This window comes from Mya arenaria, chromosome 10 (genome assembly GCF_026914265.1).
Source record: "Mya arenaria isolate MELC-2E11 chromosome 10, ASM2691426v1".
Lineage (NCBI taxonomy): Eukaryota > Metazoa > Mollusca > Bivalvia > Myida > Myidae > Mya > Mya arenaria.
Genome location: NC_069131.1, coordinates 23,755,252 through 23,770,296, shown reverse-complemented (window position 1 = coordinate 23,770,296; position 15,045 = coordinate 23,755,252). Strand labels below are relative to the sequence as shown.

Genomic DNA, 15,045 nt, shown 5'->3' with positions numbered 1-15,045 from the left:
TTTATCAGAGCTATGCCCTTTTGTAAGTACCTACAAATGAGTCGTTATTTCGTGACAAAGGATGTTTCGAACAAATGGCTGTCGAGAGCTGTGCAATATGCATGAATTTTGATAATATTTGCTAACGGTTTTCGTCTTTAAGTACAGCAAGATAAAAAAATAACTTTTAAAGTTTAAACGTTTATTTAATCCTTATGTGTGGATGCTAATATTTCGTATGCATAATGATCTCTACAAGAACTAAAATGGTTAAACATTAGAAGAAGATTGGCCTATTTGGCCGGTCCGGACCTAGCCAAAAATGTAATATTGACCGCTGACGTCAAACAACTGGTAAGTGCGGCATGCTATTTTCACAACGGCGAAAATTGTCGCAAGTAAAGATTATAAGCTTTGCACCATGAAACACATCTTAAGCGCTTTAAAAATATTGAATGGTAATATAAAATGTTCGGTATAATATAAGAAATATTTTCACACCACTTCGGGCCATATGGCAATATAAATATAGTCGTTATGATACTGAAGTAACGCTTTGTACCCTGGGCTAATGCAAACATGGCATTGTGCAATAGATCCATATGTTCCCGTCCCAAACATCCGCCGAAATGTCAATGAGACCCCCGTCAAGAATCTAGCTGTTTAACTACATTGCCAACAGGGGTAATAAAGGAAATTGATAATATGAAAACTTGTGAGTTGTACAGTTAACATAATACTAATAATCATGTTAACTGTAAAACTCACGTAATGGTCAGTGAATTAATTCAACGAGTTTCCATATCTCAGTCAGAATCATGGGATGTTCGAGTTAATGTAAGAGTTTCAGCCATGTTCAGTGTTACTTTAGTTTTGGTGCAAAGCAAATGGATTTCCATTCATCGAATCCTAAGGTGATACTGGTCTACAGAGACTGATTGGAATAAACAAAAGTCAAAGAAAGGTATAATGCATGATGTCTGGCAAATTGTATTATACGTCCATAGAATTAATTCATTGAGTTTATATCAGAACCATGGGATGCACAAGTCAATGTAAATATTTAAACCACGTGTAGTGTTAGTGTTTTGTGATCCAAAACAGAAGGATTTCCTTTCATTGTACTTCAAAGTGAATTTTGTCTACAGAGCATACTTGGTATTTTACATAATACGAGTAAGGAATAATAGGTAATGTCAATCAAATTGTATTGTTTTTATATTTAAGCAAGTCATTAAGACTAAAGACCAGCATGAAGCACTAGAAATCAAAGCTTTGATGCAGATTATAGTAAATACAATTTTAAAGTTTGAATGTTATGAGAAAATTGATTTCCCTTTGTATCGTTGTATAAATATTTCCTTCAGATGTTGCATGTCATATAAATGCACGAAGTTTTTGTGCAAAATTCAATTGTTTAGAATCATGCTTTAGGAAGCCGACGAAGACTAATGTATATTTCAAGTGTTGTTATTGCATTTTGAAATGGTCATTGCAAAGTTTGTTAAATATGACAAATTGGAGGTTTAGAGAGATAATGATATATATGATGCATTTTCAATTGTCATATTACGGTATTGTAATATACATGTACAAACCAGTCGGTTGCCCTAGTGCTCAATACAAATTAAAAATTTGTATAAGTCGGATAAGGGAGTTTAAGTGTAGACGATAATTAACATGAAATCTGATATACTATATAATTGTACGAAATGACAGCTTAACCTCATCTTTAAATAAAAAGAGAGACAATTCTACGCGGCCTTCGTCAGATATGTCTTCTCCTGTAGAGGCCCCTTTTGCGTTGTTTTGATTTGCTATAGCCTTGTTACTTATATAACAAAAAAGAAACAGAAACAGTGCAATGTAACAAAGCTTGCGTTAATATAAAAAGGACAAGCAAAGGGATTGGGCCACTAGTTTTTCCAACATCAGCTACGACCCTTTTGTTATGAATAATTGTGTCTGAATTGCATAATAACGTTAAATTTTAGTAACTTTGTGTTTGAGTCTGACATCCACTAACTTATTCACAATATTTCTTGCTCATTCTGTTTGCTCTTCATTAATATAACGTAAACATGAGATTAGCAGTAGTACTCGTAAGAGGTATTGATATCCGTTTAAACACAAGGACTTCACTTCAAATATACTTGAAAAACTTGGAAGTAAACAGCGATAAATTATAACACTTGTGAAGTTCATGTTTTCACCATTCGCACTTGATATAAACAAACAGAACATCATTTACTCTTATAAATATTAATATGAAAAACATATTTATATGGAAAACTAAAGAAACAAGCTCAGTAGCCGTAAAATTAAGCATTAACTACTCTACATTAAGACAATACCACTACATGAGGAAATATATTAACGAAGTATAAACATAGGCAAAAGCGTTGATATTTTATATATACTTCTTTTGGCTATATACACTGTGTAAGACAAGACCACCTGCTGATTTACTTGTTCACATAATTTGCATTATTTAACTATATACACATTTAATATCATAACAATAATCAACTATACAAAAATCTTACAAGGTTATAGTTTGTGTTTCTTCAACAAAAGTATTAGACTTAGTATGCACCATATGATTGCAAACAGAGCACAATCGTGACAAGAGCATCTGTACAGTCAGACATGTTTCACGTACGTATGTTTCGAACGATCGCATGCACAAATGAACAAAATAATGGCAATATTAAATTGCTAGGAGAAATTGGAGTAGATGTCGAATGATTGCAGATACTCGGACACACAATCGTGACAAAATGCGTACTGCTCCTGAAAAATATTTTTTATTCTTAAATATCAACATCCTATGATGACACTCACTTCTGGCCTTAGTCGGAACTAACACCAAACTAACGTATGTGAATGACCTATAATAAAAGTGAATGCAATCATGAAATACAATTTTGATAATGATCTTATATCTTTAATTTATCAATGTCAAATAGTCATAATACCAAATGTATCGATCAATATCATATTATATTAGCAAAAAGGTTGTGCTATTCTTATTACGAATTCTGCAAAAAAAAAATATAAGCACTCACTGTTGTCACTACGGCATTTGGCCGTCTCGCCCGCAGCTGGCGAATTGTGTTAAACACCGAAACCTCATGCTCTATGCCTGTTTTCTCCAGAAGCGTCCAAACAGCCGCATACAGGCCGCAGCGTCCTCCACCAGTCCTACGGAATATGTAAGATTTGAATGAATGCACTGATTATGTGTAAAGCTCCAAACTGAAAAAGAGTATGCCAAAACAATTTAAGCCTTAAAATTACGTTTCAAATACATACTTGCAATGCATAATGACTGATCCAGATGCGGCCTTTATCTCTACTTCCTTGACAAGTTGCAAAAAGTGAGTTGCGGATTCGGGAGTATTAACATTGTCTTGCCAGGCCGTAACTTGGTAGTGTGATACCGTATGTTCAGAAGGTCCTCCCTGTAAACACAATAATTCAGGATATTTAGAAGATTCTAGGTTACATGTGAAAATGGCGAAACTTATCTCGCCTAAAAAGTGAATGCCTAATAATTTTTAATTATCAATTAACGCTTTATTTTTCAAATATGCGCATTAAATTATTTGGAAGAAATCTCTTACCTGGCCGTTGTAGCTTATTCTAAGCACCCTGTTGACACTGTATATTGTTGACTTCTGTCGCAGATTGTCTACTGTATATAAACCAAACTGCGCCTGTGTGTCAAGATCAGGAATGTACAAGGAGCATTCTTTCCCCATATCGACGATGCAGGCGGCTTTTTCCTGCATCGTGAGACAGAGAGAGTCAGCCACGGTCTCTTCAAGTGGGGTCATCGCTAGTACAAAATGATTCCGTTGTTTGTAGCTCTGGAACGACGTATTTTGCTATATGATACTTACACAATCCAAGCTGATATATAAATGTTAAAAGTTACATGGTAGTACATGACCCTATATGGGATATACGGAGCAAAGGAAACCATATATGTTCATTACTAGCTTGTAACGTATATATCACGTCGTCAACTTCTTTAAATTTTTCTATTTATGTGAAATCGATATATCGGTATTGGAAATAGATGCCATTTTGGAACGATTTAACATAGTGGCCATTATGTAAAAAGATGGGGTCAGAACGTGGCCAATCTTATCCAAATGACATTGCGACGTTCATGTTTGAGGCGTGATATATAAGTATGTCTATTACCTTTATATTGGAGGCAAAATATGTTGTCTACGGAAACATGAACAGTATTACAAAGAAATGTTTTGTTATAGCTTTTCAAAACCATAACTTCTTTGATTTATTATTAAGCGTTGAGCATCAATATTATGTTTAATATGTATAACGAACATTTTAAAATAAAATACGTTTTATATAGATCTTTGTTAAACTTACATTAACATACATGGCGTTGATATAATCATGCCCCGGTTCTTTTCCTAAATGCAACCTAGGTCTGTACAAGTTACCTGAGAAAAGAAGCACTCATAAATAAACATAAATATTAATTTGGGGAGCAAAACAAAATGTACAAGTGAAAAATGAACATCTGAAAACGATTTAACACTTTTGAGCCGTTTTTAGATAGCATATTAGGTTACATTTCTAAGCTAGTGTCAAATGATCGAATAAATAAATGCATATTGGAAGTTGGCCATTTTCACAAAGATGCTTCATAAACAGTAAAGGCCACTGAATATTGTAACCTGGAATGTCAGCGCCCTCCCTGTTGGACTTTATTAAGGCTGAATTTCTTTCAGATGCTTGTTGCTCCTCTTCAGATCTTTCCATGCTAATCTCCAGTTGCTTTTCAAAATATAAACTTTTTGTTTCTAATAATGCATTTCTATAATTCTTATTTCTTATGAAACAATTGACGTCAATATATATCATTAATGATATCAATTGACAACTTTAAATGTGAAATGAAAACTTATTTAATTATCGCGGATAGTGTGAATGAGAAAGCCTTGATTGTATCGTCTTTTCCAGGAAGTAGCGCAAATGGCTGGTAAGGCGATACACGTTAAAATAAACATAGTTTTCTAGATTGTTGTGCTGATCTTATTGATTTACAACTGTTTCAGAATTTAAATCTTAAGTAATATGCCAAAATATGAAAACCTTGAATTGTTTGATTAGCCTCTGTTCGTTCTCCGAATCCGACACGTAGTTCGCAAACCCCTCCGTTTGAACGGGTTTACTGTCAAACGCTAACGTGTGAACAAGTGCGTGGTGCAGAAAAGCATATTGATCCTTTAAAACATGGATTTATATAGAAAGACATTTCTGGCATATTTTAATATGTAAATGACATAGAAAAATACCGTTTTGAGTATTAAGCATCATATTTGTTGCAGTTTTGTATCTTGATACAATTTGAGTTGATACAAAAACTTTAAATAATGAAATTAACCAAAAAACATATTATTCGGTTTTTAAATTATTTTAGAAATGTGTCGGATCTTACTGCCGTTTGGATCATACGTGTACGTCGATGTCTGATATTTGTGACACAACCATGAATGTCAACGGACCCTTCAGCTTCACCCTCTCTCGTCAACAAGTCCATCGCTATGTACGTTCCCGTCCTGCCAACGCCAGCACTGTAATGTCACTTAATTTAGCTTTCTATCCATTATTCGAAAAGTACATCACATGATTAGTAGACTTGTTGTAATCTTACGAACTGCAAATACTGATTCAGTCAAAGTTCTTACTGTTTACACGGTGAAGTCGTGTCAGGGAAATCAACAATTTGTACTTTGCAATGTTCGAATATGTAAAGATTAATGTTTTTTTTGGGGAGTACGATGGCAATAACTTTATTTTTTATTATAAAGTTTCAATTTTCAAGTAGCAACGAGTAATATTTTTACTCTTTGTGTATACTTGGAAAAGAAATTTATTTCGCTCTTACAATAAAACAAAAATATTTGAATATGCCTTAATATTATACCTTACATAAACGTGTCCCTTCTTTGTATATATAAAGTCGATCGGTCCGTATATCACTGTATTTTAATAAAAAATCCAGTTTTATGATGTCAGCGGTCCATATCATATTTTTGGCCGGCCCGGACCTTGCCAAAAATGTAATTTGGACCGCTGACGTCATAAAAACTGGCAAGTGCGGCTTGCTCTTTTCACAACGACGAAAATATCTCGCAAGTCAACATTATTAGCTTTGTTTAATAAAGCACACTTAAAGTATTTTATAAATATTGGATGGTAAAATAAAATGTTCGGTATAATATGAGAAATATTACACACTACTTCGGGCCCTATGGCATTATAAGGACGGGCCAGTCAGCCCCCAAAGGTGAATGGACATCCGCTAACACCTCGGTCCATGTACACTTTCGGTGGCTGACTGGCCGGTCCTTTTAATGTCATATGACCCTCAGTGGTGTGTAATATTTCTTAAAAAGTATACATTACGACAGGTTATTGTAATCATTGCGAAAATAAGGGAATTAAAATTACTGCCCTTTGATATGCTTGATTAGTGGAATCATTAGAATTGTTAAACGGGATTTCTTCAGTGAAAACGTGTTATGATAAGTTTACGTATACCTGCAGTGAACGATTGTAGGTCCACAAAGTGGCGATTTTGTTTGTAGAACCCTGTGACGGAAATCGACCAGGGAAGTTACATCATCGGGGACCCCTTTGTCCGGCCAGCTGGTGAAATGAAACTGTTGGACTGTCATGCCCTCTTTAGCCTAAGAACAAATTCTGTAACTTGTTATAGGTTATAGTAAACTCACATAAATCGCATAACCTGTTTTTAAAGCCCAATACAAATCTAAAGTAGATGTCCTAAAGTTGTTTAAAACCCGCTCATGATAAATTAATCGGAGTTATTCCCAAACATACAAAGCTAATAGAGATTACAGACGTGAATATCTAATTATCGTTTATCAATAAACGATGGGGTAACTGCCTTCGTTCGGTCTACAGAAACACAGGAATTCTTAACATATCTTATATTTTTTCAGTTATTATTTAAATCGCAAAAATGTAACTATGTCAAAATCGTCAATGTTAATGAAATCATGACTTGCCACATACCATTTTCACTGAAAACGTTCTCATCACGAAGTCGGCGTACATGTCTTCAGTTAAACACGTCACGTTTATCTCGCTGTACTGTTTAGTGATTCCATGGTCAGGCCAGTATTGGTCGCATTTTGGTTTCTTTGAATATAAATAATGATACATTAAGCCATGAACTAATTAATGTTGTTAAGATAAAGATTGGCTGAAAAAGTAAATCTGAATGCGTACTCATATTCAGGTGTCATGGCCTCTTCATTTACTTGAGATATAACATATTCAACTGTTATAATTTGCTGAGTGACAAAACAGAAATATCACATTAAATGTACTAAACAGTATGAAAACATACCCCGTCTTCCACTAAATTGGTAAGCATGACGATCTTGCCCACTTTCTGCTGCCAAACCATACGCCAAAACACCGAGTAGTCTTGCATGGTGTTATCTGTTGGACCTGATATAGACCATGCATGCGTTAAACTTTAAAATTGCTGAATTGAAATAACATGATTGATATCTTAGAATGTCATTTAAACGCAATATCAAATATATATCATCCAATAAATAATCGTAACGTGTGACGAAATAATATTACAAACATGATACTTTTCAATTTAAACAAATTTACGTTAAGTTGAATTTTGGATGTTTAAGGAATTCGTAAACAAATTACCAGTAAGTAAACTCACCTTGAGAAGCAATGTATTCATTTTCTTGCCTGTATCCCTGGCAAACAAACGTTTGAACTAGTTTATAAAACAAGCCAAAATATTCAAAATAAATAATCACATTTACTTAAAATCGAGCTTAGTTTTCATCATCACAACAGAATCAATATCATAAGTTTATATAATCATTTTGACCTTGCATGAAATATCACCGCTTCTTATTACTTTCTGTTGCATCATATACGTTATACAAAACAACCGTTTTCCCACTTTAGCAAGCCTCATGTTTTAATAATCCGATAACAAAGCCATAGTTATGATAGTTGAAGGAAGTGTATCACTTACATCTACAAAGCTTGCGTTGATAAAATCCGTATCTCCGCCCGTCAATTTCACTCTGGTGTCGTCATCTGCATATGTAGACATATATGGATAAGAAATACAGAATAAATCAATAAATATAATTCATTTTACAAGCCGAAATTTTCATCAGCGAAGGTTGCACGTATTAAATTGATAAAAGGTCGCATTGAACATTATACATATTTTATACATAATTCGGTTTCCTTAATTACAAACAACAGCTATTAAGCAATATTGATGATCGTTTCAAATTCTCTTATACAATGCCAAATAACATGTCTTACTTTGATAAGAAACTGTATATATTTTACAAAAAGTAAATGACGTGAAAAATGTGATCTTTAGGGTGAAAGCAAACTCGTATTAACAGTATGTATTACACATTCTACATGAAACTCACATGGGTAGATGCTTTGATATCTATTTCTTGGACGATTTTCTGACCTCAATGCATCTTGATGGGGTTTTACCAAACCTTCAGGAAGTTTCTGAAATCAGATTCAATTACTTATAATGGTAAACGTATTTAAACAGCATCAAACCAAATAAATAGTTCGTAAGCAAATCATAAAGATGCTTAACTCTGTGCATGAATAAAGTTAGCATACACTGATAGCATAGTCCGGCTTTATCATCAAGCGTATACACATGTATATCTTGTGAGGCCCTTTACTATACCTTAAACTCTTCAAGGTAATATGACTTGTCTTTGGCAGCCACAAAAGCTTCAAGGTCTTTGGCAGCAACCTTATTCAGATTGTAATACACATCATCGGTGTCTTTGTCCTGTAATATATCTTTGGACGCATCTTCGACAGGTGTTTTGCATTTTGCGTTGTTTTCCAAGTCTTTAGTTTTTCCTGCTGATTGTATTAACTGGTTTGTCTTTCGTTGTTCTTTTGAAGTTCTTGTTACCACCAATTTTGAGTCGGAGGGACGATCTAAGTTGTTGTCATTTGTTGAAGTCGTAGGCGACTCTAGTTAAATGATAATAATTATTTAATTCAACATAACAATATTTTATATAGTGAGTGTAGTTAAATCATTATATGTCAGTCATTATTGTTGACATTTACATCGAAAAGATGCATTTATTTAGTTGGTATAATAGGAATTAATCAATGTACATAGTTAATAATTTAGTCTATTTTATACATGATAGATAGATAGATACTTTTATACCTCCATAAGTGAATAGATTAAACTATAGACAGATATATACAAATAATATGTACACTTATCGATGGGCCTAATTTCAAATTTTACTGTTACTCTGGTTTCAATAAACTACAATTAGCATACTGACCTTTAGCATTGTTTACATGCCCTTTGCTAGGTTTCGCTTCATCCATTTTATCTTTGAGTTCATTGTAAATACCGGCAGAAGCACTGGTGTTCTGGTAGACTACGCTGCTTTCCTCTATAAAAAAACTTGGTCTGATTGTAGTCATTTTAAAACACGAGTTTAAATATTGTTGATTGGTTAGCGAAGTGGTTAGCACACTTGCTTCTCACCAAGGTGACCCGTGTTCGATAACCGGCCTGGGCGCATGTGGGTTTCTTTGGTCGTCAAGCTAGACAAATGGGCTTTCTCCGGCTTTTCCGGTTACCCCCGCAACACATGGCCAAACTTTCGCGCAGTACCTTGCCAACGACAGTGACTTAGTATAAGTGAATATATAATTTCTTCAGAATCGTTGAAAACTAAATAAAGCTTTACCTTAATCTCATTGAACACAATTCGTGTACATATGTTATCAATTCATTTCTGTATTGAAACGAAATGGTAATAAAACTCATATTTTTAGAAAATATAATTCATGCGATACATCATATTATATTAGCACTTCATACATATACGTCATTTCATTCATTCCAAGTACATTCATTCCAAGTACAAACCTGCTGCATCTGTCTTAGGGCCGTCGGTGCTGTCCTGTCTTCTTCTGAAATCAAGCGATCAATGTACAAAGCTTTAGACACACTGTAGCCATTCTGATTATCTAGCAGATTTAAAATCCCGTTTTAAGAATGGTATGTTTTTCATAAAGTTTAATGTTTAATCACAAAATTGGTGTTTTTCAGTGATAGAGATCAATATACAAACTATTCATAATAAGTTATGGATGCATATAGATGTACTTCTGTTAAAAATAAATTTCAATTAGAATGCACATAAACAGTACCATTCGCGTTAGGGTTAAAACTATGTTTCTTTCGATAATTTCATTAAAATCATTTACCTCCTAACGATGATTAAAAGCCCGATGATGAGGGCAACTGTAAGGAGGCCGAAAACACCACCAACAGCACCACCTATAACTGATCCAGATGTTCCATGACCGGCGCCTCCATTTTGGTTCATTTGGTCTGTAACGGATGCATAAAAAATATTAGAACCGAAAGCCTAATTGAGTTCAATGATGCAGTTATTTTTGCGAGTTTAAACATTTCCCTTTATGAAGATGTATTATATTTCCTCTGATTACAATTTACCCAACACTGAGAGACCACATACTTAAAAGTGTGCACAGTAAAATATGCTGTCTCGCGAACATTCCTGGTATTTACATTACAAACAAATTAAGGTTGATAATGTGTGCATGTCATTTACAAGTACATGTTTTTGCAGCATTAACAGTTATATGACTTTTCAATAAAAAAGTTATTTTACCATCAATACATCCTGTGTTTGTCTGTTTGTACCCATTCCCACATCCCAATGTGCAGTGACCATCCATTTGGTTGCATTCAAGAGCCCCACCTTCAGAAGCGAGGCAATGCTTGTCACACAGAAGAGAACACTGTAATCCATGTGATTCAGGTAGGCACCCGTGTTTGCAATTCCCGGAATTTATTTCACAGGTGGACATTGAATCATTCCCCTGTTTACAGTGTGTGCTGCAATTGTTTAAGCAGTCACTTCCCCAAAACTCCTCTTTGCATACATTGCATTCATCGTTAGTCTGAAGGCATGACTTACAATTCGATGCACATGAAACGTTACAGAACGATCCCCTATACCCATCTTCACATGCATAACATTCTCCCGTTGATGAGTTACATCCTTCATAACAATTCGGTCCACATGGAACGCACTTCCCGCTGTATCCTGGATATGATCCATTAGTGCAACGTAAACAAGAACCGAATGTGTCATTTTTTGAAGTACAAACAAGGCAGTTCCATTCGGCTCTTTTACATCGATATAAACATTGACGGCCCTAATATCCGTCATCACATCCGTGAACACATACAAAAGTGTACTGTTGACATGTTTCGTTCAAACAATGTATTGGGCATGTATCGGTGCAATAAAATCCTTTGTATCCATTCACACAACCTTGGTTACAATAGCCGTTCCATGCGTTACAAGAGTTGTTCACACATTTATTTTTGCAAAGGTTATTGCATGTATAGTATTGTCCGTTTATGCCATATCTTCCAGTGGTACAAGATGCACATACACTATAATTATTACGTTGACACTTTTGGCATCCCTCATTGCATAGGACATTACAGTAATCTCCAGCGAAACCATCGGCACATAAACTCCAACAGTAGCCGTCAGTCTTTTTACAGTTTGTTCCGGCCGAACAATGAGTACATTCATGTTCACAAGTTTCTCCATAATAATATTTATCAACACAAGTGTCACAGCTATATAATGAAGTACATGTTGAGCAATTAGCGGGACAAGTACTAGGCACACATTTGCCACCTTCAAACTTGTACTCTTTTCCACATGCACATGACCCATCGTCTTGGTTGCATCTATTATTTAAACAATGTTGCCGACAAGTTTCATTACACAGATTACCATATGTTCCTTCTTCACACGCATTACATTTCTCGGTCATTAGAGGATGTTCTGGGCATTGATAATCTTTACAGGAACTACATGTAAGACTGCACGATGGCCCGAAATAATTTTCTTTACATCCAAAGCACCTATTGTTTTGATCGCAATTGCAATTAACAGGACAAATCTTTAATTCACATTTTGCTCCACTAAATCCATCTTTACAGCCGCCAATGCAAGAACCCCCCTCAGTGCAAGTGCCGTACCTGCAATTTTCTGAACACGAAACATTGCAATGATCCCCAAAATATCCATCCTTACATGAATCGCATATACTCGGGTATAAGCAAGTATCGTTGTAGCAATTATCCAGGCATTCCAACTTCACGGAGCACGTGATATCATTAAACCCTTTTTTACATAAACTACATTTAGTTGCAGAATCACAAGATAGACAAGTTAGTGGGCAATTTAAGTCACACTGACTGCCATATTTTCCTTCAATGCACCTATTACATGTACCACCAGTGAAATTTTGGTCAGCACATTCCAGGCAATTCCTATATAAGTCGCAAACTGAGTCTTTGCACTTAATACTGCAGGGGTTCAGGGAATAATCTTGGCACCACGCCTGGAAAACTAAAAGTAAACTTAATATAAATGGGCGTACACTTAAGCGTTTGTTTCTGCAGTATAATTAAATGTGTTTTGTCTTGAAAATTTGATTTTTAACCTTTTCATTATACTATGTTGATTTTGTTCAATATGACAGTTTGTATACATGTATGTTGTGTCTTACAGTAGCACATGTTATGCATTGCACGTGTACAATCAATCCGATAACACAATGTACCATTAGTAGTCAAGCTCAAAGCTCAATAATACACAATAGTATTGATTTTAATGCAAAACAATTTTAAACAATAAACAGCATTATATAAACCTTATAATGAACGTTCTAATTAAAATGCTTATTAAATTAGACTTACATAATGTCAGTGTTGTGAATGCAATAATAGTTGATCCGCCTTTGATCTTCATCATTCTGTCTTTCTGATCGTAGTTCTTAATGGCTTATCCAATATGTCATATCCGGGATATGTGTATTACATGTTTGATTCTGTAACGGTAGGAAAGTATGTAGAAAAACAGGTCAATTATTTTAACGACTTTGAATATGTCTAGTACTGTATAGTTTAACAATAATGTATAATAAAGAAAACGGCGGTTTACTTCAGGTTCCATGGGAGTAGGATGGATGTTTTCATCTTTCCTAGCCCTGACTCGATCCAAAACACAATTTATTAAGGACCGAAATGAAAAAAACACTCAATTTTTAACTGAAATCTTCATATATACTATATATAACAAATATTTATTAAAATTATCAAATACTGTCTGTTTACCGTTTATGGTATAAACTTGTATAACACGTATTAATCCCTATAGTAGAGATGCAGACATGTATTTTATATTAAAGGATGCGCGTTAGCGTAACTCTTGAGCCTGTTCCAGCACAATTAAGACACTCAATACCACATGTCCTTGCCTCTACTGTCTACGTTGAACTAAAAGGGAAATAGAGGATAACTGTTAATGTCAGTGAGTTATATAAGCAAAATTTTAATATATTTTTTCACTTTTATTTTACTGCCAATTTAATGTTTATGGCATACCTATGCTATATTTTACACTGTTGTCGCATTCAAACAGTAACACATGGCAAGCTACAACTTCTACTACTAATACTACTACTACTGCCGCTGCTCATACTATTTCTACTTAACCAACTTCTATTACTACTACTACTACTTCTACTTCTACAACTTCTACCATTTCTATTATTACTACTACTATTACTATTACTACTACTACTACTACTACTACTACTACTACTACTGCTACTGCTACTGCTACTGCTACTGCTACAGCTACTGCTACTTCTACTTCTACTACTACTACTACTACTACTACTACTACTACTACTACTACTACTACTACTACTACTACTACTACTACTACTACGACTACTAATAGCACTGCTTCTACTACTACTACTACTACTACTACTACTACTACTACTACTACTACTACTACTACTACTACTACTACTACTACTACTACTACTACTACTACTACTACTACTACTACTACTACTACTACTACTACTACTACTACTACTACTACTACTACTACTATTACTACTACTACTACTACTACTACGACTACTACTAGCACTACTACTACTACTACTACTACTACTACTACTACTACTACTACAACTATTACTTCTACAACTACCGCTACTACTACTACTACTACTACTACTACTACTACTACTACTACTACTACTACTACTACTACTACTACTACTACTACTACAACTATTACTTCTACAGCTACCGCTACTACAATTACTACTACTACTACTACTACTACTACTACTACTACTACTACTACTACTACTACTACTACTACTACTACTACTACTACTACTACTACTACTACTACTACTACTACTACAACTATTACTTCTACAACTACCGCTACTACTACAACTACTATTACTACTACTACTACTACTACTACTACTACTACTACTACTACTACTACTACTACTACTACTACTACTACTACTACTACTACTACTACTACTACTACTACTACTACTACTACTACTACTACTACTACTACTACTACTACTACTACTACTACTACTACTACTACTATTACCATTACCACTACTACTACTACTACTACTACTACTACTACTACTACTACTACTACTACTACTACTACTACTACTACTACTACTACTACTACTACTACTACTACTACTACTATTACCATTACTACTACTACTACTACTACTACTACTACTACTACTACTACTACTACTACTACTACTACTACTACTACTACTACTACTACTACTACTACTACTACTACTACTACTACTACTACTACTACTACTACTACTACTACTATTATACTACTACTACTACTACTACTACTACTACTACTACTACTACTACTACTACTACTACTACTACTACCACTACCACTACCACTACCACTACTACTACTACTACTACTACTACTACTACTACTACTACTACGACTACTACTACTACTACGACTACTACTAGCACTACTTCTACTA

At 34.6% G+C, this 15,045-nt stretch overlaps 2 protein-coding genes across 2 annotated transcripts; both read right to left on the bottom strand.

Moving 5' to 3' along the window:
- Nucleotides 1-2,684: 2,684 nt before the first annotated feature.
- LOC128204478 (receptor-type tyrosine-protein phosphatase kappa-like) lies at nucleotides 2,685-8,143 on the bottom strand. Its single transcript, XM_052905892.1, has 13 exons — nucleotides 8,063-8,143; nucleotides 7,739-7,775; nucleotides 7,400-7,503; nucleotides 7,063-7,188; nucleotides 6,565-6,713; nucleotides 5,459-5,594; nucleotides 5,113-5,244; nucleotides 4,695-4,794; nucleotides 4,384-4,457; nucleotides 3,606-3,851; nucleotides 3,295-3,443; nucleotides 3,048-3,183; nucleotides 2,685-2,772 (listed from the first exon to the last, which is right to left on the bottom strand). Exons 1-13 carry the CDS (start codon nucleotides 8,141-8,143, stop codon nucleotides 2,698-2,700), a joined length of 1,545 nt encoding a protein of 514 aa, XP_052761852.1. The 3' UTR covers nucleotides 2,685-2,697.
- A 1,205-nt stretch (nucleotides 8,144-9,348) lies between these two features.
- Nucleotides 9,349-11,207, bottom strand: LOC128204477 (uncharacterized). The gene is made up of 5 exons (XM_052905891.1): nucleotides 11,105-11,207; nucleotides 10,755-10,844; nucleotides 10,324-10,450; nucleotides 9,983-10,026; nucleotides 9,349-9,500 (listed from the first exon to the last, which is right to left on the bottom strand). The coding sequence occupies exons 1-5, from the start codon at nucleotides 11,205-11,207 to the stop codon at nucleotides 9,349-9,351; spliced, it is 516 nt and encodes a 171-aa protein (XP_052761851.1).
- Nucleotides 11,208-15,045: the final 3,838 nt, after the last annotated feature.

Bases quoted from the DNA above. Each gene is read 5' to 3' on its own strand.
- LOC128204477 (XM_052905891.1), bottom strand. From the start codon at position 11,207: ATGGATCATATCCAGGATACAGCGGGAAGTGCGTTCCATGTGGACCGA. The intron at 10,451-10,754 runs GTAAAATAACTT...CATCCGTTACAG, and splicing joins AAACACAGGATGTATTGATG to ACCAAATGAACCAAAATGGA. The intron at 10,027-10,323 runs GTAAATGATTTT...GCTTGATTTCAG, and splicing joins CTTTTAATCATCGTTAGGAG to AAGAAGACAGGACAGCACCG.
- LOC128204478 (XM_052905892.1), bottom strand. From the start codon at position 8,143: ATGTCTACATATGCAGATGACGACACCAGAGTGAAATTGACGGGCGGA. The intron at 7,504-7,738 runs GTGAGTTTACTT...GGTCTATATCAG, and splicing joins TGAATACATTGCTTCTCAAG to GTCCAACAGATAACACCATG. The intron at 6,714-7,062 runs GTATGTGGCAAG...ATTTGTTCTTAG, and splicing joins GAACGTTTTCAGTGAAAATG to GCTAAAGAGGGCATGACAGT.